The 24,667-nt window shown below is 36.2% G+C and overlaps 3 protein-coding genes across 11 annotated transcripts; all 3 read left to right on the forward strand.

The window, feature by feature from the left end:
• Positions 1-5,567: 5,567 nt before the first annotated feature.
• Positions 5,568-10,976, forward strand: LOC147565386 (SNF2 domain-containing protein CLASSY 1-like). 5 transcript variants are annotated; one of them, XM_086651871.1, is made up of 7 exons: positions 5,568-5,784; positions 5,940-5,993; positions 6,275-6,369; positions 6,467-6,702; positions 6,806-8,245; positions 8,348-8,506; positions 8,669-10,976. In XM_086651871.1, the coding sequence occupies exons 3-7, from the start codon at positions 6,318-6,320 to the stop codon at positions 10,658-10,660; spliced, it is 3,879 nt and encodes a 1,292-aa protein (XP_086507997.1). In that variant the 5' UTR covers positions 5,568-5,784; positions 5,940-5,993; positions 6,275-6,317; the 3' UTR covers positions 10,661-10,976. The 5 variants fall into 5 exon arrangements, with proteins under 5 accessions (XP_086507997.1, XP_086507995.1, XP_086507996.1 ...); XM_086651869.1 differs by having other exon boundaries at positions 5,573-5,784; positions 5,871-5,993; XM_086651870.1 differs by having other exon boundaries at positions 5,584-5,784; positions 5,904-5,993.
• LOC147565387 (cytosolic endo-beta-N-acetylglucosaminidase 1-like) lies at positions 9,866-15,906 on the forward strand. Of its 2 annotated transcripts, XM_086651874.1 has the most exons (11): positions 9,866-12,015; positions 12,102-12,239; positions 12,901-13,010; positions 13,100-13,211; positions 13,342-13,449; positions 13,537-13,649; positions 13,903-13,984; positions 14,088-14,168; positions 14,265-14,317; positions 14,445-14,580; positions 15,073-15,906. In XM_086651874.1, the coding sequence occupies exons 1-11, from the start codon at positions 11,647-11,649 to the stop codon at positions 15,778-15,780; spliced, it is 2,010 nt and encodes a 669-aa protein (XP_086508000.1). In that variant the 5' UTR covers positions 9,866-11,646; the 3' UTR covers positions 15,781-15,906. The 2 variants fall into 2 exon arrangements, with proteins under 2 accessions (XP_086508000.1, XP_086507999.1); XM_086651873.1 differs by having other exon boundaries at positions 11,494-12,015; positions 13,342-13,649.
• Positions 15,907-16,362: 456 nt separating this feature from the next.
• LOC147565388 (cytosolic endo-beta-N-acetylglucosaminidase 1-like) lies at positions 16,363-24,176 on the forward strand. Of its 4 annotated transcripts, none has more exons than XM_086651875.1 (12): positions 16,363-17,435; positions 18,046-18,183; positions 18,824-18,933; positions 19,037-19,148; positions 19,268-19,404; positions 19,938-20,087; positions 20,617-20,698; positions 21,487-21,567; positions 21,817-21,866; positions 22,325-22,460; positions 22,558-23,305; positions 23,477-24,176. In XM_086651875.1, exons 1-12 carry the CDS (start codon positions 16,908-16,910, stop codon positions 23,821-23,823), a joined length of 2,619 nt encoding a protein of 872 aa, XP_086508001.1. In that variant the 5' UTR covers positions 16,363-16,907; the 3' UTR covers positions 23,824-24,176. The 4 variants fall into 4 exon arrangements, with proteins under 4 accessions (XP_086508001.1, XP_086508002.1, XP_086508003.1 ...); XM_086651876.1 differs by having other exon boundaries at positions 19,268-19,375; positions 19,975-20,087; XM_086651877.1 differs by having other exon boundaries at positions 19,268-19,375; positions 19,975-20,087; positions 23,530-24,176.
• Positions 24,177-24,667: the final 491 nt, after the last annotated feature.

A 24,667-nucleotide genomic window follows, 5' to 3' on the forward strand; every position in this document is an offset into this window, starting at 1 on the left:
AATTTACACTATAAAACTGAATAAATTACGTAGTCGGCGCTTAAAGATCCTTAATAGGAAACTAAATGAAAGTTTTAAGATTTCTTTCTGGAGAGCTAGGCAGAAGTTATATGGTTCCATTAGTTCCTCCAAGACGAAAAAAAACTCTTTTGCCTGGATAATTTTTTTCGGGATCCTACGAAAGGGAAGAGATAATGGTAGAGAGAGGGGTAAAGGGTAGATAAATTTACATTGTCTAAATTTCTCGGTCGTCATAAGGATCCAAACGATGGAAAAGATGAAAAAGAATTGCATTGTCTAAATTTGTCGGTCGTCTAAATGATCACACATGAATTCTTTTAGGGGTCTACATCTTTTATGCTTTGAAAAAGAAGTTGTTAATTATTTTAACAAATTCTTGAAGTCCATTTAGATGTATGGTAAATATCAATACATCGGGTTCAATGAAATACTCTGCAAATTATTGATTTTTTGAAAATGGACTACGATTTACGTTAGTCATTACATGTAATTGTTACATCATTAAGATGTGATAAACACGATAACCGTCGAAATTAAACTAAAAATGGAAGAGGTTTAAAACCCAACAACATATTAAAGAAGCCTAAAACCAGTTAAACTTATCATTTATATCTTTAATAACTCAAATTCAATAACCATTAATTCCACCTCTTATGAAAATGGATCTAGAACCTATAGAATGTTGGAGTTTATGTCAGCACAATCAACCACTTAGGCTACCAAAACTTAACATCAAATACAGTAACCGATAAGAGCTCTATAAATACCAAGGCGGCAACCTCTTTGGTTTCCTTCACTGTTAAGTTAGGTCTCATCTCTTTACTTCTATTATTTTTTTTTATTTTTTTTTAGGTGTCTTTACTTCTAATTGTAGCCTGTAGGTGCATTACTTTCTGTCTTGTTAACTTGTAACTGAATGAATTGACGGTTGTATCTACGGATAGAGTGAAATTAGGTAGATGCCTACCCTTAAAGGAGCAGGAAAGGGCAGAATCCCTTTTAAAGGAGTAAGTCCCATAATTGAATGATTTGTCTCAGAGAAATTGAATTTTGTTGCAGTGACTGTAGAGAGAGATTAGGGGTGTCTGACTAGAAGTGGATAGAGAGAGAGAGAAGAAAAATAAGTGCAAAGAAGGAAGTCATTGAAATTAGGGTCTGACTCAAAAGTAGGGAGGAAAGAGATGTAATCTGGTGCAAGTCTCTAGGTCATGTTTGGATATCCATGTCTCCCCAGTTAAAGGCAGTACTAGCTGCTTATACGGAGCCCAATCCATCTCTTTAACCGAGCTTGGTCTAAGCCCGATACACTTTGTTGGACTTTGTGATTATAGTGGTTGGAAATTTTTTAGGGAAATGTTATTCACACTTTTGGGGGTTGTAGTCAATGTTTGCCATGTACATTTTTTTTTTTTTTTTTTTTTGAGACAAAGTAATATCTATTAATAAGAAGTTAGGATATTACAATGAGATATAGAGCAAGTATGAAGACAATCAAAAAAACAAGAGTTTGTCTTCCTAGAGTTAGTTGCTAGATCATGGGCTAAAGAGTTGAACTGCCTATTAACATACACAAAATCTACTTGATCAAGGGAAGTAGCAATGCTCTTCACTTGTTTCAAGACCCTCCTAGCAGTCCAATGAACAGTATTTCTTCGTCCATTCAAAAAATTGGAAACATTTGTAGAGTCTCCCTCCAAAATGAGACGATTCATGTACATTTTTATTGACAATAGAATATAGTCTATGCATTTTTTGGATTTTTATTATCATTTCAATGACATCTCTATTTAAGTCTGTCAATGGATATCCGAATATTAGACATCCGATTCGCATCTATATTCAAATTTTAAAAAATTATCTGAATTTTTGAATATCGGATACGGATTCAGATATTTCTTATCGGATATCTGCTTATCGGATTGAGATATGGATACACTAATATTCGATCCGATAAATATCCGTATCCGATAAGTAATATAAAAAAAAAAAAAAATTAAATTTAAATTTATTCATAATAATATATAATGTATGGTTGAGATTTATTATTTAGATCTAATGGTAAAAATTTAAAGAAAAAATGTACAATTTTGTTAAAGTTTCGGATATTGAATATTATCCGATTTCCGTTAATATAATCGAATTCGGATTCAGATATTGATTTGTAATATCCGTCGGATAATTATCAGATACGGATATGCCTATATCCGATCTGAGAAGCTACCGTTTACAGGCCTATCTCTATTGACATTGTATTAATTCTCAATAATTCTCATTGACAATTTTTATTGATATTGTACTGGCTTTCATGGATTTTATGTCAAATTGACAATGAAACTACAATATGTTGTGATAAATAAATTAATAACCAATATAATATTATTATTATAATATTATTATATGTTATATCGTATAAAATATATAACTATAATGTTAGTATTTTATTTTTGACATAAACTTCAAGAATCATTTCATTCAACGTAAGGTGAATACATCATGAATAACACACATTTACTATCACTAAAGACATCTCGGACGTTAAAGGCCAAATAAAAACCCTTAAGACCATCTTAAGAGCATGAAAATTAATTTCTACTATTTATACACGTTAACACAAGTTAATAAATGGTGGATTCCACCTCCACCGTGAATCAAACTTGTGATCGTCGGGTTTTTGGGTAGATGCGTAACCAACAAGCCAAAAAATTATTGACATATTACAATAATATCAACAATGTATTATTATATAACAATACAATAATACATATTATTGTTACCATGACGGTGTAATTTGGGTCAAATAAATTTCGTCACCATAAATAAGACGGGTTTGAACGTGCATCATATACATTTGAAATACCAAAATAGATTTTGAAATATCATTAGTATGTCATTTCAAGTGATAATAATAATATTAATATTAATTATCATTATTGGTATTAATTATTAATCAAAATATAAGTCACCAAAATGTCAATGAAAGACACTCATTTTTTTGTTGACAAATTTGACTCTCTTTACCAAAATGTCAATGAAAGTCTAAATCCACCAAAGTCTGTGGATTTGCAAATGCCATTGACATTTGCAGACTTTGAGATGTTCGTAATTGAATGTCTCGGACAGTTGTAGACCTTAAAATGTACGAAATTAAATGCCTCGTACAATTTCTGACTTTCAAATGTCTGTGATTGAATATTACAGACATTTGCAGACTTTGAAATGTCATTCAAAGTCACCATTCACTACCCCTCCTTACTACTTGTTACTTGTCACACTCAAAACCCCATTGCTTTGAACAAAAAATACCTTAGAATGAGTATATATAAATATATATAACAAAATGGTGATTGTATCTAAAATTTCCCAATTTTTTAAAAGGTTTTTATTATCCACAAACACTTTCATGGGTATGACCAAGTCAAGTGTGGCCCTAGGGTTTACAGCAAAAACACAATCACTTGCCCTAACCACCACGTCGTTAGCCCGTCGCCGTCTATCCTAACCATCATTTGTCCTTACCACCAGTATCGCCATAGTTGCGATACAAAAAGAGATGTGCAATTTTGTGTTGAGGAATAACAAGCAACTAAGAAAAGTAATAAAAACAATTAATTACACAGAATATAAGAAATTTACCCGGTTCTATCTAGTAGGCTTACTCTAAGGCGAACAATGACACGATGATTTTCACTATGAACGGAGAACAAGTTACAAAGATACCTCTATGGTTTTAATTTGTATAGCTTACTGGAGATCCCAATCCCACCACTTCTCTTACGAATACATTTATACCTATTATAATAGAAGTGCTACCTTGCAAACAACGAAGATCGGCACTGTTTCGGCAACCTTGAAGATCAAACTTGCTTTTGTCTAAACGGTCCAAAATTTTCGTCCCAAAAGCAATTTTTGTGAGTCAGAAGTCAGGCTGGATATCGAGCCACAATCAAGACGCTTTTAGCAGATTTTTAGAAGAAGTGTAAAAATTCTCGCTAAAACTAGATAAAAAAGTGGTATGTGTGCAGGGACGAAACCAGGATTAAAGATATAGGGGGGCCAATGTAATACGAACTCGGTTGTTTTATTTGACAATCTATTTACATTTTATATTTGTATTTCGCCTATGAAAATGGTCTTTATATATATAATCTAAAATAAATTAGTACCTTTTAACTATGATTTTGTTTAACATCATTTTGCTTTCATTACTGAGAACGTCTTCTAAATAAAGATTTTTGAGACAAAATCGACAAAATTGTTCGTAAATGAGTAACAATTTGCTTTTATTGTCCCGTCCATGTGAATGGTTGGTCTCTAGGTTTTCAAAAAAAAAATGGTAATGTGTAATAAATTCAAGTTCCCTACTAAAAATATTTAACAAGACTAAGTAATATCATTTATTAAAATTTGTAAGAGATTTTTTTTTTTGAGAAATTTGTAAGAGAACTTGGATGGTATATATTTCAAACACTCTTAGAAAAGTGAAAACGAACACATATTGCAAAAAGAAAAAGAAATTGCCATTCTTAGGGATTGAACCTAGGCCAGGTAGGTGATAAACAAGTAGTTCTACCAGCGAGCCATTTACACTGTGTTGTTGTAACTTGCGTATTACTTGAACTAATACCGTAACCACAGTGACTTGGGGTTACAACGTGAACCACTACGGCTAGGTCGAGGGGGGCCATGGCCCCCTTTGACCTAGCTGTAGTTCCGTCCCTGTATGTGTGTATAGTTAAATGTGTTAAATGGTGCATGTGGAGAGTCATGTGTACGCGTAATGTAAAAAACGTGTTTATAGATAAAATTTCCCTTCTACTAGTTCCTTATTGGACTGGCAAAAGAAAAGGTAAGAATGGTAAGTGTGTATAACATTTCCCTTAGATTTATTACCTCATCTCTTGTAGGTTACAAGTCTCTTTTTCGACAAAAGGATAGAAGTTATAGGTCATTTTTGTGAGTGGCCAAGTGAAGAAGATTTCCGAACTCTACTAGTTAAATATGGTTCCTTTTGTGCCATCTTCTCACCCAGCACATAATATCTTAGTACTAGTTTTGTAATAAATGAATACATTACTATTTAAGTTTCCAACTAAATCCTAAAAAGGATCGAACTTTATTGGCATCTAAATTAGGAAATGGTTGATTCTCTATTCTATTTGAAGCTAATGAAATCTACTGGCACCCATAAATGCAAAGCTAAAATACTAGTAGAACAAGAAAAAGAAGAAGATGCTTATTACATCAGGAAAGGAAGGGGGTGTAATTAAGATGTCAGAATAAACTTTTATGAATTTGAACCAATCAGATTTTGTTGACAAGTTGACAAATTAATAGGTCTTAACGAGGACATTACACCACGTGTGATTTGTGACAACATTTTTTTGCGTGGCTAATTTGGCACAACTATTGAGACCTTGGGGTTTTCTATTGGCGCTTCACATTACTACTATACACACTCATATCCACTTATAAATCCCCCCAAATTTTTCTCCTTTAAGGGCGCCAGTAAGATTACTGAAGGGGACTTTTAGAAAGAACTTCCTATTACCCAATTCCAGGAGTAGAAAACTGAACTAAAATCCCCCACTCACTTTCTCTCTCTAACCTCCTGTGACTGATTGTCTGTGCTTTTTTTGATGCCTTCACTTCCCCTTTTTTCCTTCTTCCCGTACAAATTTCTCTGTTTAATAAGAGATCTAAAATCACCCTTTATTATATTTACTTTCCGGCGGCAGTCTGCCGGAATCTGACCCTCCTTTTAAGGTATGATGATATGATTACTGTTTCACTCTCACTGCATTTTTCATGGCTTTCTCTTTCTAAGTTTAGTTGATCTTATACACGGGTAGCTTCCATTTTTCATGGGTTTTGTCTAGCTTCAGCTCATTCTTGGGGGGGGGGGGGGATCATTTTCTCAGGTGGTATTAGGATTCTGATCATCTGGAGCTGGAATAACAGTCAATATGTATCAGGTAGTAGTTTAAACTATTAAATCAAGGCAAATTTTGAGGTTTTAATGTGGATTCTGAAATGGGTTTTAGGAAAAATGTTGTTTGATATTGTTGAATCTATGGGTTTTTGTTATGAATTGGTAGAACTGATTAACTTCAGCTTATGTTTCTTGATGTTTTGTTCTTTGGGTGAAGTAGAAGTCATCATTTTATTTTTGTTTCAAGTAGTATCATTTATTATTGTTAGAAAGAAAATCAAAGTGGGTTTAGCTTCATTTACTCCATTGGTTTTTTTAATGCAGATTTAAGTTGGGGTAGATCCTAATTGGGGAGGGGGGACTAATCATGAAGAGACGATACTCTTCAAATAAAATCAAACATCCCCTCGATGCAAATCGTAAGTACAAACACTTTCAACCTCTTACGACATTCGTAGAATCTAATTTGAAGCTTCCATTTGGTCATTCACTATGAAATTCGGATGTAAACTGCAGCTTTTGAAGCATTTTATGATGGGTCATGGTGGACTGTAAAGAAGTTAGGAATTAAGGATGGGGGGATAACCGTGCATTTTGAGCCGCCTGAGTTCGACCCCATTGATAATTTTCCTAACAGCAACATAAGATTGAGGTCGAGGAAAGCAAGTTTAGCTGATTGTATCTGTTTCTTAAGGCCTGGTTTAGATGTATGTGTAGCTTCTACCAGTTCAAGTGAAGCTCATTCAGGCAAAGTATAGCAAATTACTCTTTGTGTTTCGGAGCTCTTGGGTTCTTTTTTTAAAGCTGAATTTGACTCATACTTGACGCTCGTTAACCTATGATTTCCTTTTCTAGGTTTGGTCCGATGCTAAAATTAAATCAATCGAGAGAACGCCTCATGAAAATGGATGTACATGCCGGTTTTATGTAAACTTATACGTAAATCATCACTCTCTCGTTATAGAACGAAGCACACTTAACAAGGAGATACAGGAAGTATCAATCGACGATATTACAATCCTTCAACAACTTGCCCGAATACCTTGTGAGAATGAGTACTTTCGGTGGTCTTCTTCTAAGGATTCTCCTTCTAGGAATGAAGCTAAATTATTTCGCTGTCAATTCTTGTCTGATGTTTCGTGGTTTCTTGTCACATCCATGTTAAAATTCTCCAGGTTTGATTTCATATCAGTGCAAAAGAAGATGGTCTATCAATATTTTGAAGATGGTCAAGATTTATGTTCTTTAGGCTCTAATAGGATTGGCAAGGCAATCAATTTCCAGATAGTAGAAGGAGTTTTGAGACCCATTGTCCAAACATTTGAGATGGAGATCCCAGAAGTAACACCTATCCCACAAATCACCCTCGATGAAGATAACCGTGACGACCGCAATACAGATGAATTTCTAGAATTAAGGCGGTCAAAACGTCCAAAGGTACAACCCGAACGGTTTGTTGGATCTGAAGATTGGGTTATAAAGAGAGCGAGAAAAGAAGCCGAAATACCATTACCATTACCATGGTGGCAGCAGGATGACTTTTGGAAGGAACAGCTTAGTGATGGTGAAAAGACAGATTGTGATAGTGACTTTGAATTGGAGATGACATTAAGCCAAATGAAGATAGACTCGAGCAAGGAACAATCAGGTGTAACTAGTGAGAGGGTAAACCATGATAATGTTCGTAAAATGGCAGATAGAGAGCCAAAGTTAGAGCAAATTTCACGTGCTGGCCGTGCTACATCATCCTCTGTCTCGGTTATTTCTCAACGGACAACAAAATCTCCCGTCTCACGCCTAAAGTTTCACCCATCTGACCAGATAATTTTGAAAAATTTAATAGGTAAGTTGTCTTCGAAATGTGGTATTAGTGGTGCCGAACATGTAGAAATGAGGAATATGTATGGGAGCAAAAACTTGGAAAGAAAATTTGAGGAGAACACATTTCATAATGAACTTAGAAGCAAAAGGTCGGAGGCTTTTGGTCCTCGAAAGAGAAGAAGATCTTTTGATGCTAACTACTACAAAAGGAAATTTTATAATTCGAGAGAGTATAGGAGAGTGATAAAGAGGTGCATGAATAACATAAACGCGGAGATTGCAAAACATCAATCAGATTCATTTTCTCAATGGCAAAATATTCACGAAACTGAACCTCCTAAAAGATGGAGGGATTTGTGCTTCGAATCTGTTGTTAATAATGATAAGATATCAGAAGAAGATCAAGAGCTTGATTCTTTGTGGAAAGAGATGGAACTCTCAATGAATGCACTTAATTTCCTCGAAGAAAGTCAGGTATATGCCTTCAGCATTTGCATACCTTTTTTGGTTGTAGGTACGTAATATCGGTCCATAGTATATATATGCTTGTGGCTTTACAACTTCTTCAATTTTCAGACAGCTATTGTTGAGTTCTCCAAAGACGTTACCGAAAAATCAAGAAAAGGCGATGATTCATCATGCCAACATGAGTTAAAAATGGAAGAAGAAATCGGGGTTGTATGTCAATTATGCAAATGTGTGATCACCGAAATAAAATACGTGTTACCACAATTTGTAAGTGAACTTTTTGACTCAGATTTTGTTTTTTGTATTTCGTACAATTTTTCATTAAGGTACCCATCAATGTCTAAAAATTGACTTTCTTGGCCCTTGGGTATATCGAGATGAACACCCTTACAGATAAATTTGACTTTATCTGCATTTTTTTCCTTGTAGCTGCAAAATATTGGTTGGGTCAAAGAAATGCATCAGTTGAGCCCAACAACTGAATTGGCTTGTGCAAATTCTGGCAATACGGAGTTGGATATTTTTAAAACTCCAACCACCCAAGAGAGCCACTTATTAGAAGATGAGAGTGAGAGTGTTTGGGCATTGATACCGGACCTGAAAAACAAGTTACACGTTCACCAAAAGAAAGCTTTTGAATTCATTTGGAGAAATATTGCTGGTTCTTTACTTCCAGCAGATATGGAAGTCCCACATAAGAGAGCAGGTGGTTGTGTAATATCTCATTCTCCAGGAGCCGGAAAAACTTTGCTCGTGATCTCATTCCTTGTAAGCTATTTGAGATTGTTTCCTAGAAAACGTCCACTCATTCTTGCTCCAAATACGACTCTCTATGCTTGGGAAAAAGAAATCAAGAAATGGGATGTCTCAATTCCAATTTACCAAATCCATTCACGAAGAAACTATAATATCGAACTTCAGAATCAAACCATTGGTGAATCTACTGGGGACCGAAGACTGAACCAAGATGTGATGCATGCTATAGATTGCTTGGAAAAATTGCGGAAATGGCATGACCATCCAAGCGTTCTTCTTATGAGTTACCCTTCATTTTTTTCTATGATGCGAGAAAAATCAAAGCTCGAGTACTGGAGATATATGGCAGGAGTTTTACGGGAGAGTCCCGGGATTTTGATACTTGATGAAGGGCACAACCCCAGAAGTACTAATTCAAGGTTGAGGAAAAGCTTGATGGAAGTGAAAACAGATATACGGATTTTGCTCTCAGGAACGTTATTTCAGAACAATTTCGAAGAATATTTCAACACCCTTTGCTTGGCGAGACCACGCTTTATCTCTGAAGTGCTTAGGGAACTAGACCGAGATCGTCAAATATATCGAAATGGGAAGAAGAGAATCACATCTAAGGTAAAAGTAGCAAGAAAAATCTTTGTCGATAAGATTGGCAAGAGGATTAACTCAAAAGTAGCAAAAGATAGAAGGAGAGGTCTATTCAGACTAAAGAAGTTAACAAATAGGTTTATAGATGTCTATGAAGGTGGAGTTTCTGATAGACTTCCAGGCTTGGAAGCTTATACATTATTGATAAAACCAACTGCAATACAAGAAAATGCTCTGTCAAAGCTCCAAATGTTTGGGATGGGTTCGAGATATCCTCTCGAGTTAGAGCTATTGACCACTCTAGTGTCAATACATCCTTGGTTGATAAAAAGCTTAGACTGTGTCGATAGATACTTCAGTCCTGATCAAATAGAAGAACTCGAGAAAGATAAGTTCGATGTTACAAGAGGCCCAAAGGTGAGGTTTGTCATTAACCTTGTGCATAGATGTATTATGAAGAGAGAAAAAGTGTTGATGTTCTGCAGGAACATTGCACCCATTAAGTTTTTCGTCGAGATATTTTCAAGAATATTTAGTTGGGAAGAGGGGAATGAAGTGTTGATTCTTCATGGAGATCAATTGTTATACGAACGTAAAAGGGTGATAGATAAGTTCGAAGAATCTGCAGTTTCTCAAGTATTGCTAGCTTCAATTGGTGCTTGTGGTGAAGGAATTAGTTTAACCGCTGCTTCTCGAGTAGTTTTGTTAGATTCAGAGTGGAATCCTTCCAAGATAAAGCAAGCAGTTGGTCGGGCATTTCGACCAGGCCAGGAGAGAATGGTGTATGTATACCAGCTTTTATCGTCGGGGACGGTAGAGGAAACAAAACACAACAAAACAGAGTGGAAAGATTGGGTTTCGAGGATGATTTTTGTGGGTAAAGGAGTAGAAGATTCATCTCAAATGAAGGTAGAGAATATCGATGACGATGTTTTGAGGAATATAGTTGAAGAAGACGAAGGAAGATCGTTCCGTATGATCATGAAAGATGAGAGGCTTTCTAATGGGCCGGTTCGGGGTAATGAAACTGATATGAACTCTTCCTCTACAGCTTTACTACTGACTGTAGAACTTAACTAACAGATTATACAGAAGAACTCCCTGAAGTACTCAGTGGTCAGAGCAAATCCTTGTTCTTTTTTCCCCCTTCTGTAAATCTTTTACTTCTTTTTCATTTCCTTTGAAGTTTCGTCAAGACTGTTCGAAATATATATGTGAATTCTGCGAAGTTCACTTTGGTTGACTGGTAACATATATGTCTCCCCACCAGAGAGATCAGGTTTCGAATTTTACAATTTCGATAAAAGATATAAATATGTGAATACTTCATGTTTGGATTTGTGTTTTCATCATATGCTGGGCATTGGAGTAATATATTATGACAAGTTTATTGTAAGTTTTGAATTATTGATAATTTGAACAATAAGATGAGAAGTTTGGAGAAAAAAGAAGAAAAATATTGTAGTGCTAGGGAATAAGTATCTCGAGCAGACATTGCAGAAATCCAATGTGGCTTCCCATCATTGGAACTTCGAGTGATTTGTATCCACTTCTGCTCCCCAATCAGAGGAAGAAAGCTACATCCGATTTATGCCTAGATTCTGTATGAAGTTTCTTTCTTTCCTAGCATTTCTCAGAAAAGAACTCCAATTTTTTTGGCTTGACTAGGCCTAGTTACATATATTTGGGCCAATTCGGACGTTATAGGCGTTTTGGTCTATATGAGCAGATCTGACACTAGCCCTGATTCGGACTCTCGGAAGTAATAGAACCAACTTTGTGTTTGTACAAACTTTGTGAGGTTTGTGCACAGGGCACTAGCCATCCACCAATCTTACAATTATTACTTGAAGGAAGTCAATGGAGTAGGTGAGAGATGACTTAGACGATTACAATGTGTAAATTGAGATTACAAGTCATGTGGTTTCTTCTTGGTAAACATTAAGTCATATGATTGGTGTTCCCAAACTACTCACTATAAAATGAAAAAATAACCTTACCCATTTTCTTCATCTAAACAACACTTACTAGTACTTCATTTTCTTCTAAACTCTCTGTTTTTCATCATGGATTCTGTTCCATCTCCTCTTCCATTTGATCCTTCAAAACCATCTTTACCACTTTCTTACCCCATTAAAAATCTCAAAGACTTAGAATCAAAATCATACTTCAAATCTTTCCACTACCCATTCAATGTTGCTTCAATTCCACTTCCTTCTTCCTCTGGTTTGGCTAATCGTCCTAGGATTTTAGTTTGCCATGACATGAAAGGTGGGTATACTGAAGATGATAAATGGGTTCAAGGAGGGAGTAATGGAGGAGCATATGCTATATGGCATTGGCATTTGATGGATGTTTTTGTTTATTTCTCTCATAATCTTGTCACCATTCCTCCTCCTGGTTGGATTAATTCTGCCCACATTCATGGTGTTCAGGTAATTTCTGATTTATGGTTTCAATTAAGATTTCTAGTTTACTCAAAGATCAAATTTTGATTATGTGTTTTTTTCTGGTTTATAAGGTATTGGGAACATTCATCACTGAATCAAGTGAAGGAAAGGCTATTCTCAAACAAGTACTATCAACAAAAGAATCTGCTCATATGTATGCTGATCTTTTAGCTGAGCTTGCTGTTTCCTTGGGTTTTGATGGTTGGCTGGTAAATGTCTAAAATCTGTTAAATATTTGTAGGTAGTATTCCAATGTGTCGTGTCTTGTTGAGTTGTTGGCGCGCTAAAGAACCGTGCCACGAAAACGTCAGTATGCCAGGGCGTTCTTGTGCTAAAGAACCGTCAGCACGACATTTAGTCGTGCTGTGTGCAAACTTACACCCCGTTGCGACAGCCCGGCCATTGCAGGTCATTCACTAGGCCCAATACGTTTGGGAACCCCAAATCCCAGGCCCGTCATGGTTCAACAAGGCACGAGCTGTGCCGTGTTGACCCGCCATCAAAATGTCTTGTGTCGGGCCAAAAACGGGTTGACACGCTGTTGGCCACCATTAGCTAATTTAGACCTTTGGCAACGGTTTTAACCATCAGTGGTATCTACAGAAATGGTTCTGCTTGGAAACCGTTGCTTTATGTCTTCAATTTACATAGCGGTTCTGAGCTTCTATTATATGTCTTGAATACGTGTAATGGGATTTAGTTTAGAGATACTGCTGATCCCTATTGATCTCAATATAGAAGTACGTTAAAGTATAGTAGAAAGGCGTATATTAATCAAGGTTTGTACTTTTATATACTTATTTTCTGATGATCTTAATATAGAAATATATTTTCGGTCGATATGGATTGACATAAGAGTATTACTTTCAGCTCAATATTGAGGTTAGTGTGGGTGCCAGACGAATCCCAAACATGAAAGAATTTGTTAGTCGTTTGACTCAAAAGATGCATTCTTCCAAGCCTGGATCTTTGGTTATATGGTAAGAGCTATGGCAGATTGATTAATTCGTCCACATATATGCTTCCTTTGAGATTTATCGTTTTAATTGAACACTATTGTATAATGTAGGTACGATAGTGTGACTATAAATGGCTATATCGGTTATCAAAATCAACTAAACGACAAGAATAAACCTTTCTTCGATTTATGTGACGGTATATTTTTGAATTATTGGTGGGAGGTAACATGATTCTCTTTCTCATATTTGATATGTTACGATCATCTTTTTTCGGTTTATCCTTTCATCTGAACTCTATAGTCTATTCTTACCGACTTATCTAAAAGATACAAAAAAATGGCACTTGGTGCAGGAAAACTATCCAAAAATGTCAGCTACTGTCGCTGGCCAGCGGAAGTTTGATGTTTACTTTGGCATTGATATTTTCGGGAGGGGAACGTTTGGTGGTGGAAAATGGAGCGTAAGTCCTAATGTCCTAACATGGAGTTCTTTAGAAAATATATACGGATTTTTACTTAATTCTTCCTATAAACTCTCTTGTTATCAGACAAATGTTGCTCTTGATGTACTAAAGAAGGATGATGTATCGGCTGCCATTTTTGCCCCTGGATGGGTGTACGAAAATAATGAGCCACCTGATTTTCAGACTGCTCAAAACCGGTAATGTTTCTGTTTTGTCAAATACGGATTCTATAACACAACCGACACTATCACTTTTGAGTATCATAACTGTTTCGGAAAGTAAATGCTATTTGGCCTGACAAAAAGAGTCCGATGGCCCGAACAAGGCAATTTGTTGACATCATGTGTAAAATATGCCTTGTCAGGCCATTCAGGCTACTTTTTGTCAAGCCAAGTAATGTTGTTGATGTTTGTTATCTTTGAAGCTAAAAACCTGGTTTCGATTTCGCAGTTGGTGGAAGCTTGTTGAGGAATCATGGGGGATTCTTCAAAGCTACCCGAACATGCTACCCTTCTACTCAAACTTTGATCAGGTTCCAAGTTCATACAACATCTTCTTTTCCGAACTTCCAGTACTTCTGTTAGATTTTAATAACTTAAAAGGCGAAGTTTAACCGATACCTCTAAATTTTCCAGGGTCATGGTTACCGTTTTTCTGTTGATGGACGACAAGTATCAAATAATTCTTGGTGTAACATGTCTTGCCAAACCTTCCAAGTATGTGTCAAACAGAGCTATTGTTTCACTTAAACTCTTGTTTTCTAAAAGACGAACGACCATTTTATTGTTTGTGTACTTTCTTATTATTCACAGCCTGTCCTCGGCGATTCTAACCCTTCGACCGATAATATTCAAGTGATTGTTGAGTAAGTTAGTAATACTTTATCTTCGCTTATCCAAATCTTAACGGGTTTAACGTCAACCAAATTAACTTCGAACAATAGACTTCTTTTAAGTATGTGAATTCAATGAACCCCTTGCTTATGTTCGTAGTTTCAAAGGTGTTTCTTATAATGGAGGAGGGAATATCACAGCGAAAGGAACTCTTGAAGGCACAGCAAACTTCACAAGAAGCATTTTCCAAGGGAAGCTACCTTTACAAGAAAAACTAATTCATGTTACATTTTCTGTAAGTTAATACATCCTTCGTAAAAATCTTATAAAAACAAAAGACCACCTTGAATTTGTTAGAGCCCATTGGGCCTATCTCTCCTTGAAAATCGGCTTATAAAGAAAGGATTGCCCAAGGCTTATCTGCTTTGCAAATTATAATGCCCAGACGATGTGGGACACTGCTATATCTCCCCTCAATAGTAGGGCTGAAGTCACGCAACACTCTCCTCCACGTAGAGCTAAGGTTACTAAGTCCTCACCCATCGCTAAAACACTAGCTTTAGTACCATGTTAGAGCCCATTGGGCCTAACTCTCTTTGAAATCCGGCTTACAAGGATTGGATTGTGCAAGACTCATCTACTTTGCGAATTCTAATGCCCAAGCGACGTGGGATAATGCTAATGGAACCAACCATTTTTAGTCGGTTCGAATGTTTCTTTGACAAAGATTATTAATTTCTTAATTTAAGTTACTAGGAATAGTAACGGATTCATCTTACCAATGCAGGTGAAATTAGATGGGAGCTCTAAACTAGGCCTCTCGTTTTTATTCGTTTCTAAGTCCGGGGAGAAAAAATCGGTCCTTATTGGTTCCGCCGGAGATGCCTTACTCACCATGAATCAATTAGCAAGCAAATTCGATCAAGTTATAATGGCAAATTCCGATACCAAGTTGGAAAGAGAAGCTGAGGGGGGTAGCACTAAGTTAGGTGGATGGGTCGTTCAGAAGGGAAGCATTTCAATGAAAGAACATACTTTAACAGAGATTCAAATGGTCTGTTACAAACTACAGCAAGATCCTAAACCAGAATTCAGTGCATCACTTGGTCATCTCACCATTAAAACTTCAGACCAGAACTTCATATTTCCACCAACTAGTTCATGGGAAGTTAAGAGTGAAAACATGTCATGGACTCAATCAAACTCTGAAGGAAGCAAGAGTTTGAGCCTTAAGATCATGTGGAAGCTGAAAAATGAACATGATTCATTAACATTTCCGAAGTACAATATATATGCAAGCAAAATGGGGAAACAGAAGATCGTAGAAGCTAAGGAATACATAGGAGTAGCTCAAGTGAGTTCATTTTATGTATCGGATATGGTAGTTCCGGCCGGTATATCAAGTGTCAAATTTATCATTCAAGTTTGTGCTACTGATGGGACTTCCCAGAAGCTTGACTCCTCACCAGAATTAGTATTGAATGTACCAAGTTAAATAGTTATCTGTTTTCCCTTTGTTGTTAAAAGAGTAGGTTAATCTATCTTATGTTGTTGTTGTAATAAACTCTCATCTTACTTACTGCTCAAGAAAATTTAATAAAACTCTTAGGGACTTCTGTTAGACTATTACTTTTTTATGGGGTTAATTCCAAATTGGTCTCCCATAGGGACAAGTGGAAAATTTGGGGCTCATATTTATCCAACATTCCAGTTTGGCTTCTAAGAATGTGATTTTGTTGGTTAGATTTAACAAAATATTTTCCTTCAATTTTTTTTATCCTTCATTTAAAAAGGCTTCCTCTATGTCTTTCTCTTTCTTTTTCTCGTCGGAATGATTCATCGAGAGACGACCACCCATTTGATAACGATTTTCAACTTAAGAAAACAATTCAATCACCCTTTTCTTCTTCTCTCTTATCTTCACCACCACACCACCATCTCGCATCACCGTTACCACCCCAACATCGTCACTAACCACTACTGTCACCACATTTCTCGTTCCTCTCTCCATTGTCTCTATAACTCTAGACTCCGAAATATGCAAATTCTAGATGTGAGTGTTTGTGAGAAAGATATGTTGGTTATGTAATGTGAGAACTGAGATGGTGATATTGAAGAAAAGACCAGCTTGGTTTGAGTTCAAGCCAACACGAGTTGGCCCATATCTAGATAGGAGAGACTAGCACACCTACCCCAACCCGAGTTCCCAAATCAATGCACGGGACGGCCTAGCGTGTCACAAACATGGTCGCCCCGCACAGTCCAGTCAAAATGGGCCGACCACGGACAATTCGACCCACTAAAGCCAATGAACCAAGCCAAGTAAGATATTGTATAGTCAGTTGTATGTATATAGACCAATTGTCTTAAAATCGGTTGGCCAATACATACTATTCTTTTTGTTTGTAAAGAGTAAAAAAACAAGCGGATATTTGATAGAAAACAAGCCGAAATCCGTCACGAGATTAAAAGCGGGAAAATATTTTTCCCACCATTAATCAATCATCGAACTTGGTTCTGTTCTTAACCTAAAACAGAAAACTTCAAAAAATAAAGTCATCATCACTTAAATTAATCCAGAAATGAATACAAAACTGACTTTTCTGGATCTTACCACCATCAATGACATCTTATCTTCGTCTCTATATAAAACGAGAAACCCTAATTTCAGCAAGAAACTTTCTCAGACACATAGAAAATATTTTCTCATCCACTATGGATTTACTACTAGACAATCAAAATCAACAACTAGAATCAGATCATTCCTCAATACTGATCGACCCATCTCTTCCTTTTAATCCATTACAACCCTCTCTACCCATTTCATACCCAATTAAGAATCTTAAAGATCTTGATTCAAGATCTTACTTCAATTCTTTTCACTACCCATTTAACAAATCTTCTGTTTCTCTTCCTTCTTCATCATTTGGGTCTTATCATGTTTTGCCTAATCGTCCTAGGGTTTTGGTTTGTCATGATATGATGGGTGGGTATACTGAAGATGATAAATGGGTTCAAGGAGGGAGTCATGAAGGAGCATATGCTATATGGCATTGGCATTTGATGGATGTTTTTGTTTATTTCTCTCATAATCTTGTCACAATTCCTCCTCCTGGTTGGATTAATTCTGCCCACACTCATGGTGTTAAGGTATATCCTGATTTTGGGTTTCAATTTTTGAGATTGATGTTCTTTACTTATTTTTTTGTTCTTGACTTAGTGTTGTGAGTTCTTTATTGTGTCTTAATAAGTTAGATTAAGAGCTGTTTAGTTTTGCCTAGCACTTGTTTAAATTCAGAACTATTTTAAGAGGGTACAGATTACTTACAGATGTCTTTTCTGGCCTTTGGGCTGATTTAACTTTTGGCAGTTTGTAGCTTCTGGTTTGCCAAGCAGTTCGGACGGGACCGGCTAGCCAAGATTCCGATCCCCCGTCTCGGAATTGTTTGCTAAGCAAACGGGACCGGCTAGCCAAAGGTTCTGATTCCCTGTCTTGGGATCAGTCACCCTTCAAACTAGGCATATAGTTATAGTTATTTACATTCTTATGCATAGATTGCACACATTATATATAAAATTGACTCTGAAATCGGCATGGGTCGGCTGGGTCTACCCCTGATCCTGTTCTGATCCATGAGTGACTCGGGTGGATCAGGGGATTCCAACTGCATAGTTTGTTTGTGTAGAGATGAAAGCGAGAAATCGTCTGCAATTTTCTTTACATTTTGCTTCTGATATTTGATTTGCGTGCTCTTGAAAGGTACTGGGAACATTTATCGCGGAGTGGGATGAAGGAAGAGTTATTTGTAATGAACTGTTATCAACAAAAGAATCCGCTCAAAGGTATGCTGATCGGTTGACGGAACTTGCTGTTGCCTTGGGCTTTGATGGTTGGCTGGTAATTTGCATCTTCTTCTTTGATAAATTTTCACATATCTCTATCGACAGTTTTAAGGCGTAATCCACCTGAAAATCTTAAGAAGCTTCGGAATGTCTAAGATTAGTTAGTTTTGAACCTGGACATTGATCTACACATTTCACAAAATATTCTGATCTTAGGAATGGGGATCGCATTTTGCATATACAAAGCTCTTCGGAAATCTGGAGCTTGGGTGTGGTCAATGTGCTATGTGGTTCAGTGGATTCAATGTTTTGACGAGTTCTGGCATTTTCCTACTTTATGACTATTAACAATAGTCATTTTAATTGGACTTTAGTTTCTGTTGATCTGTTCCATTTCATGGAGAATCTAACAGTTGAGCTACATTCAGGAACTTAGTCAGAGATTCATATATGTCTAACCCATTACACTCTTTTATTCTTTCTTTATCACATAGTTAGTAGACCTAGAAATTGATTCACCTGTTCATTATTTTTAGAATATTTTATGATATTTTTGTTCCAGGAAATATGGAAACTGAAAGCGAAATTAGTACAGAGAAAAAAGTTGTGAAATTTATGAAGTGATTTGTTATAAAAAATTGTTGAAAATACTTTCTTGCGATGGTCTATCTTTGACATGAAAGTATAACTTGCAGATCAACATCGAGGTTAAACTGGATGTGAAACAAATCCCGAATTTGGAGGAATTTGTTGGTCATTTGACTCAGACGATGCACTCTTCCATGCCTGGGTCTTTGGTCATATGGTGATTGTTAGGCGGTTCTGTTTATCCTCCCTCAATAATTAAATTATCCGTGATGATAAAATCCTTGGGTTCTAAATGAAATCAAACACATTGGATATTGCAGGTATGACAGTGTGACTGTAGACGGTGATCTCAGCTGGCAAGATCAACTAAATGACAAAAATAAACCTTTCTTTGATATATGTGATGGCATATTTGTAAACTATACGTGGAAGGTAATTTTTTTTTCCAGAATGAAGGTTCTGATGTCTGGTCATTACTATGTATTTCCAATATTCCTACTCCATTATACTGACTGATCTGAAAATCAAATAAATGTTGCCATTTTGTGTAGCAAGATTACCCAAAGCTTTCAGCTACTGTTGCTGGTGACCGCAAATTTGATGTTTACATGGGGATCGATGTTTTCGGACGGAATACATATGGAGGTGGACAATGGACAGTACGTTATAATTCAAATTGTTCGCTCATGTATCTGCTTTCACTTACCCCTTAATCCCTTGTACTTTCTTGTTCTTGTCAATTTGTTGTTTTAAGAATTATAGGAGTTTATAAATCACAGTTATGCTAACTGGTTAAAAACTTAATATTATTAATATTGACATCATCATGACCAGTTATAGGGCTGACTGGAGTTGGAAGTCGTAGTCACGTCGAAAGTAAGAGTAAATAATCTTCGAGTCCCTAAGACAAACAAAGATCTGATATCTGACAGGAGAGTAGTTTCCCTTAATCAGACATATATGCTACTACCTTTCATTCTTATTTTTCTATTCTATATCAGAATATTCCTTTAGCTTTGTAAAATACACACTATACTTGATATTTAGCTAATGAAACCGTGGTGATCTGTCTATTGGTACCAGTACAACTGTAACATATCCTTGTCTAACTTTTTGTAATCAAGCTTTCGATGTGATTTTATAGATGAAGCAAATGCGGAAGCTTATTTATAAATTCTGTAGTACTGTTTAATTATTCAGCATGTTTTTTTATATCACTAGGATGGAAACTGATTGTATTCTATTGTACGGTCACCAGACAAATGTTGCACTTGATGTAATAAAGAAGGATGATGTCTCAGCTGCCATTTTTGCCCCTGGATGGGTGTACGAAAATAAGGAACCACCTGATTTTCAAACTGCTCAAAATCGGTAATGCAACTGTTTTTTTTTTACCTATATTTGCAAATCATCTGAAAATTGTTAACGTACCTCACACTAGATGTCACTAATTTGTTACTAATAGTTCTTGCCAGTTATGCTGATCTTTTCACAATATTCCTGAAATACGGTAGTGTAATTCATAACTCTTAAACCAAATAGAGGTTCTTCTATTGTTTTTCAGAACTTGGTTCCCCCTAGTCTTAAGAGAAGCTCTTTAAGTGCAAAGTGAACCCTAGATGTGACATCACATCAATGTCATATCATGAGTTCAACATTTCCAGCAGGACCATCACAGGGGCAAAGGCGTAGTTTTAGATGGCTAAGATCCAGAGCAGATTATCACTCTTTGTGGTTTTCTCCGCTTATATTCGTAGTCACTAACACCCAAAAACAAATTAGTACAGCATGGAAGAGGAATATCATAGCATTCATGAACACAAAAGTTTCGCTAATCATCATATAGATCATGCTCAATTATTTGATAGCCATGACGGTCACATATGTGGTTTGCTTGCAGTTGGTGGGGCCTTGTTGAGAAATCATGGGGAATGCTTCAGCACTACCCGAAAGTGCTGCCCTTCTATTCGAACTTTGATCAGGTTGCAACTTTATATCGACTTGTATTGGTTATATATGTTTTTTTTTATATAATAGTAACATGAAAAAAGCTCTGGGGATTTAAGTTTTACCGATTAATTACGATGTTTATTTCACCAAAATGCTGAAGTGACTAAGAGAATGAATGCTTCATGTAAGAAACAAGAACATATGAACTTTTGTCTGTGACATTCTTAACTGAAATTCTTTTTGGACACCAAATCTAATGTGCCAATGTCCATACAGTTCCTTGTGTTTACCCACTACCCTGGCTCTCAGATATATAATTCTCTTTCAGCATAAGCCATAACTAAAATAATTTGGGAGATTTTCACATGAAGTGTCACAGCTCTTTAGAGGAGCAGAACTATTTGTAATAATTGTTGTTTTTACCAATTCGCAATAGAAATTGTAGGAATTCGCCAAGAGATCAGTACATCCTCTTATATGTACTTGAAAAATATTATAGAAACCTAAGGGCATGAATCTTATAAAATTTCTTGAATGGTCTATGAGACAAAACGTGTATGTCATTGATGGATCTATCCTGTACACACCATACAAACTGTAAAATCTTTTGTGTATAAATCTTTGAGCATATGGTACGGTTTTTTGTAATGTGCATTCACCTTTTGAAAGCCCTCTGATTTTGCTCTGACAATTTTGCATCTTTCATTCTGAACTTATGTCTTCTTATAACAGAGAAAGCTGTAATTACCTAAGAAGTATTAGGTATTGTAATTGCTTCAGTGAAGTTCTAAATTCTAATTACGTTTCTTTATGTTTCCAGGGCCATGGTTATCACTTTTCAGTTGATGGACAGCAAGTATCAAATAATCCATGGTGCAACCTTTCTTGCCAAACCTTTCAAGTATGCAGTTTGCCTTTTTTAGTCTTTGTTCAATTTGATGATATTTTTATTGACCATTTTATGAACAACTGAATTCTTAAATACGGTGATGGCAAAAGTCTTCATGTCGGAATTCTCCTATTGTTTGATTAATTGAACATGAGCGCGCTATCATTGTTAGTATTAAATGAAGATAATTGATTTTGCTGAGTTCACTGGAAAAATAATCATATAATAGCACTAATTAGACACTGTTTTTATTTGTTACAGCCTGTCCTTGACAAGTCTATGGATCTTTCCACTATTCAAGTGCTGGTTGAGTAAGTGTCTTTTCTTATTCGTATTATTGTGTACATTTTAAACAGATAACCTGTATCTTTCATCCTGGATGTACTTAGAGAAGTTTAGCAAGACAAAAATGGCCCTCTCAACTTGCTATGATTCAAACTATCATATGTGTTGAACTGAAATAATCAGCGAATCAGACAGATTAGGCTGACTGATGTTTTATTTTTGGGACAAAAAATCAAGATCTCAGAATTTGCTAATTCAACCGAAGGGCGTATGGAGCATTCAGTATTGCAAAAGTTTCTATGTACATTATATGCATTTGGTTACTAAGCCGACCACCCGGCACTGAGATAATTCCAATTCAAATTGGTTTTATTACTCACCTTTTACCTTCTTCGGTCTTGTAAAATTGACTTCGGAACTTCAGATCTCTTATGTCTCAATTCTCTTTCTTTTCTTAAAATTTAATGTTTCTTGCTTTTCGTAGTTTCAAGAATCCATCTTATAATGGAGGAGGGAGCATCACAGCTAAAGGAACTCTTCAGGGCAATGCATATGTCACAACAAGGCTTTTCCGAGGGGAGTTACCTTTGGAAAATCTGCCCATTCATATTACATACTCTGTAAGTTCGAAGATTAAAGTGGCTCTTTGTATTTCATTCCCCCATTTTTCGTCATTAAAGTTCGACCATTAGAACTCAACTCGGGATATTCATACAGGTGAGATCAGATGGAAGATCTCTCGTGGGCCTCTCTCTTGTATTTGCCAATAACACAAGTACGAGAATGTCCGTACTTCTTGCTGCCTCAGGAGACACCTTGATCACCTTGAACCAGTTTGCAAGCAAATTCGATAAAGTTATTATGCCACTTCGAGTTGCGAAGTTGGAAACAGAATCCCCGGGTCCGCCATGGGCCATACAGGAGAGTAGCATTGCAATGAATGGTTATACTTTAACAGATATTCACATGGTTTGTTACAAGTCAAAACCAGAGATTAGTGACTCGACTTCAGAGCAAGATCCCAGGTCAGAAGGAACTAAAGCTTCCCAGAATGAATATTGTGCATCGTTGGGTCATCTCGCCATTAGAACTTCAGACGAGAACTTGAGCTTTCTACCATCTACTTCATGGGTAGTCGAGGGCCAATACATATCTTGGGTTAAATCAGATTCTAACTTGAGCAAGACTTTGAGCTTAAAGATCTTTTGGAGGTTAAAAAAGGACCAAGGCTCGTCCTTCCATAAGTACAATATCTATGTCTGCAGAATAACGAAAGAAGCTTCAGACCAAAAGACCGAAGGACCCAAGGAGTATCTAGGTGTGGCACGAGTTCAAGCCTTTTATGTATCGGATCTCGAGGTTCCCAGTGGTATTTCGAGTATCAAGTTCATCGTTCAAGTATGTCGTAGTGATGGAGCCTGGCAGGAACTCGATTCCTCCCCATCGTTTCTGTTAGATGTCGAAGGTCAATAAATTTTTTTCTTTTAATGGGGGTCGTATAGTTTATGCCGTATACAAAACTTAGCTGTCACAAAATTTACAACTAATAAAAATTTCTACTTGTGATTGTGAAACAAGGGGATTCTGAGATCAACTTAGACCTATTAGACTAACATTGCTATTCTATCCAAAACAGGAAGTGGCATGATCAAGAAACCTTATGCTAACAAAGAAGTATTTCCGATGCAGAAATGGGGAACGAAGGGGCGGATATGGGGAAGTATTATGAAAGGGATTGAGGTGGTGCAGAGGTTCATCACAAATATACTGAGACTCGACAGCGATCAATACTCGTTAACAGAATTAAAAACATTTATCCGAGAAATGTTTCCGCCTAAAATGGCTGATAAAGTACTTAGAATCTATGCTGGTTCAAAGATGCTTGTGGGTCGGCTAACGTTGCTCCTCACTCACAGGATACTGCATAGGATGGAGCAAAATGCTTCTTACTCTTGTGCAAATGAAATAGCGTTAAAGATTTGAATCTTTCATTCAACTGACATATATGATTTTGTTGATTTTCAATGGAATTTTGGCCTCTGTTTCTGCAACTAGGGAGTTACAGAAATGCTAATTACCAAAATGTCATGAATTTGGTTTCCATCTCTCTGCCCAACTACTAGCATCGTTGGGTGAACAAACGACGGTCGTGGTATTATCTTGAAGCAACATAACCAATATTGCGAACACGGTGAACCTAAAGAGTCTTTATCATCAGTAATTGTAAAATGTATATGTACTAGGCATGACCCGTGCCTCCGGCACGAACTATTTTGTAAAACACTTTATGCATAGGATTGCAAAAGAAGATAATAATTTAAGATTTCTTAAAGTGATTTGGTATTTGTTAGTCTATTTTTAATTCTAAGGAGATTCCTAACCTTGGTAATTCTTTGTTTGCATGGTGAATGTTGAACCACCTTAATAGTTTATGCCAAAAGTATTCAGGTTCTTATTTTTTAGAAAATAGAAAGAATTAATCAAAAAATGCATCCGATTATATTTTTGTAACAAAGGAATTTGAATTCTTTCTAAACTACTTTCGATTATTTCAAAGTATTATCATTATTTTTTCAATATTATATATGTCAACTATTATCTAACTAAAATTTTACAATTCTTCCAGATTTTTGTATCACCACTAACCAAATTATTAGGAAAAAATAGCGTATAAACTTTACATTTTTTCATTGATATATAAACATTCATGCAAATCAACATTTTATGCACGAACCAATTTGATTTTCCGTCGTAGTTTGATTTCTGGGAGATACAACGATTATAGTGCTTGAAAACTGAATTTCTAAATTTGTAGTGTTTAATAAAA

This window comes from Eschscholzia californica, unplaced genomic scaffold (assembly GCF_041429995.1).
Source record: "Eschscholzia californica isolate CP2 unplaced genomic scaffold, dmEscCali1.0.p SCAF_1, whole genome shotgun sequence".
NCBI lineage: Eukaryota > Viridiplantae > Streptophyta > Magnoliopsida > Ranunculales > Papaveraceae > Eschscholzia > Eschscholzia californica.

Bases quoted from the DNA above. Each gene is read 5' to 3' on its own strand.
- LOC147565387 (XM_086651873.1), top strand. From the start codon at position 11,647: ATGGATTCTGTTCCATCTCCTCTTCCATTTGATCCTTCAAAACCATCT. The intron at 13,212-13,341 runs GTAACATGATTC...CACTTGGTGCAG, and splicing joins TTTTGAATTATTGGTGGGAG to GAAAACTATCCAAAAATGTC. The intron at 13,650-13,902 runs GTAATGTTTCTG...TCGATTTCGCAG, and splicing joins TTTCAGACTGCTCAAAACCG to TTGGTGGAAGCTTGTTGAGG.
- LOC147565388 (XM_086651875.1), top strand. From the start codon at position 16,908: ATGACATCTTATCTTCGTCTCTATATAAAACGAGAAACCCTAATTTCA. The intron at 18,934-19,036 runs GTGATTGTTAGG...TGGATATTGCAG, and splicing joins CCTGGGTCTTTGGTCATATG to GTATGACAGTGTGACTGTAG. The intron at 19,149-19,267 runs GTAATTTTTTTT...CATTTTGTGTAG, and splicing joins TTGTAAACTATACGTGGAAG to CAAGATTACCCAAAGCTTTC.
- LOC147565386 (XM_086651871.1), top strand. From the start codon at position 6,318: ATGAAGAGACGATACTCTTCAAATAAAATCAAACATCCCCTCGATGCA. The intron at 6,370-6,466 runs GTAAGTACAAAC...TGTAAACTGCAG, and splicing joins ACATCCCCTCGATGCAAATC to CTTTTGAAGCATTTTATGAT. The intron at 8,507-8,668 runs GTAAGTGAACTT...TTTTCCTTGTAG, and splicing joins AATACGTGTTACCACAATTT to CTGCAAAATATTGGTTGGGT.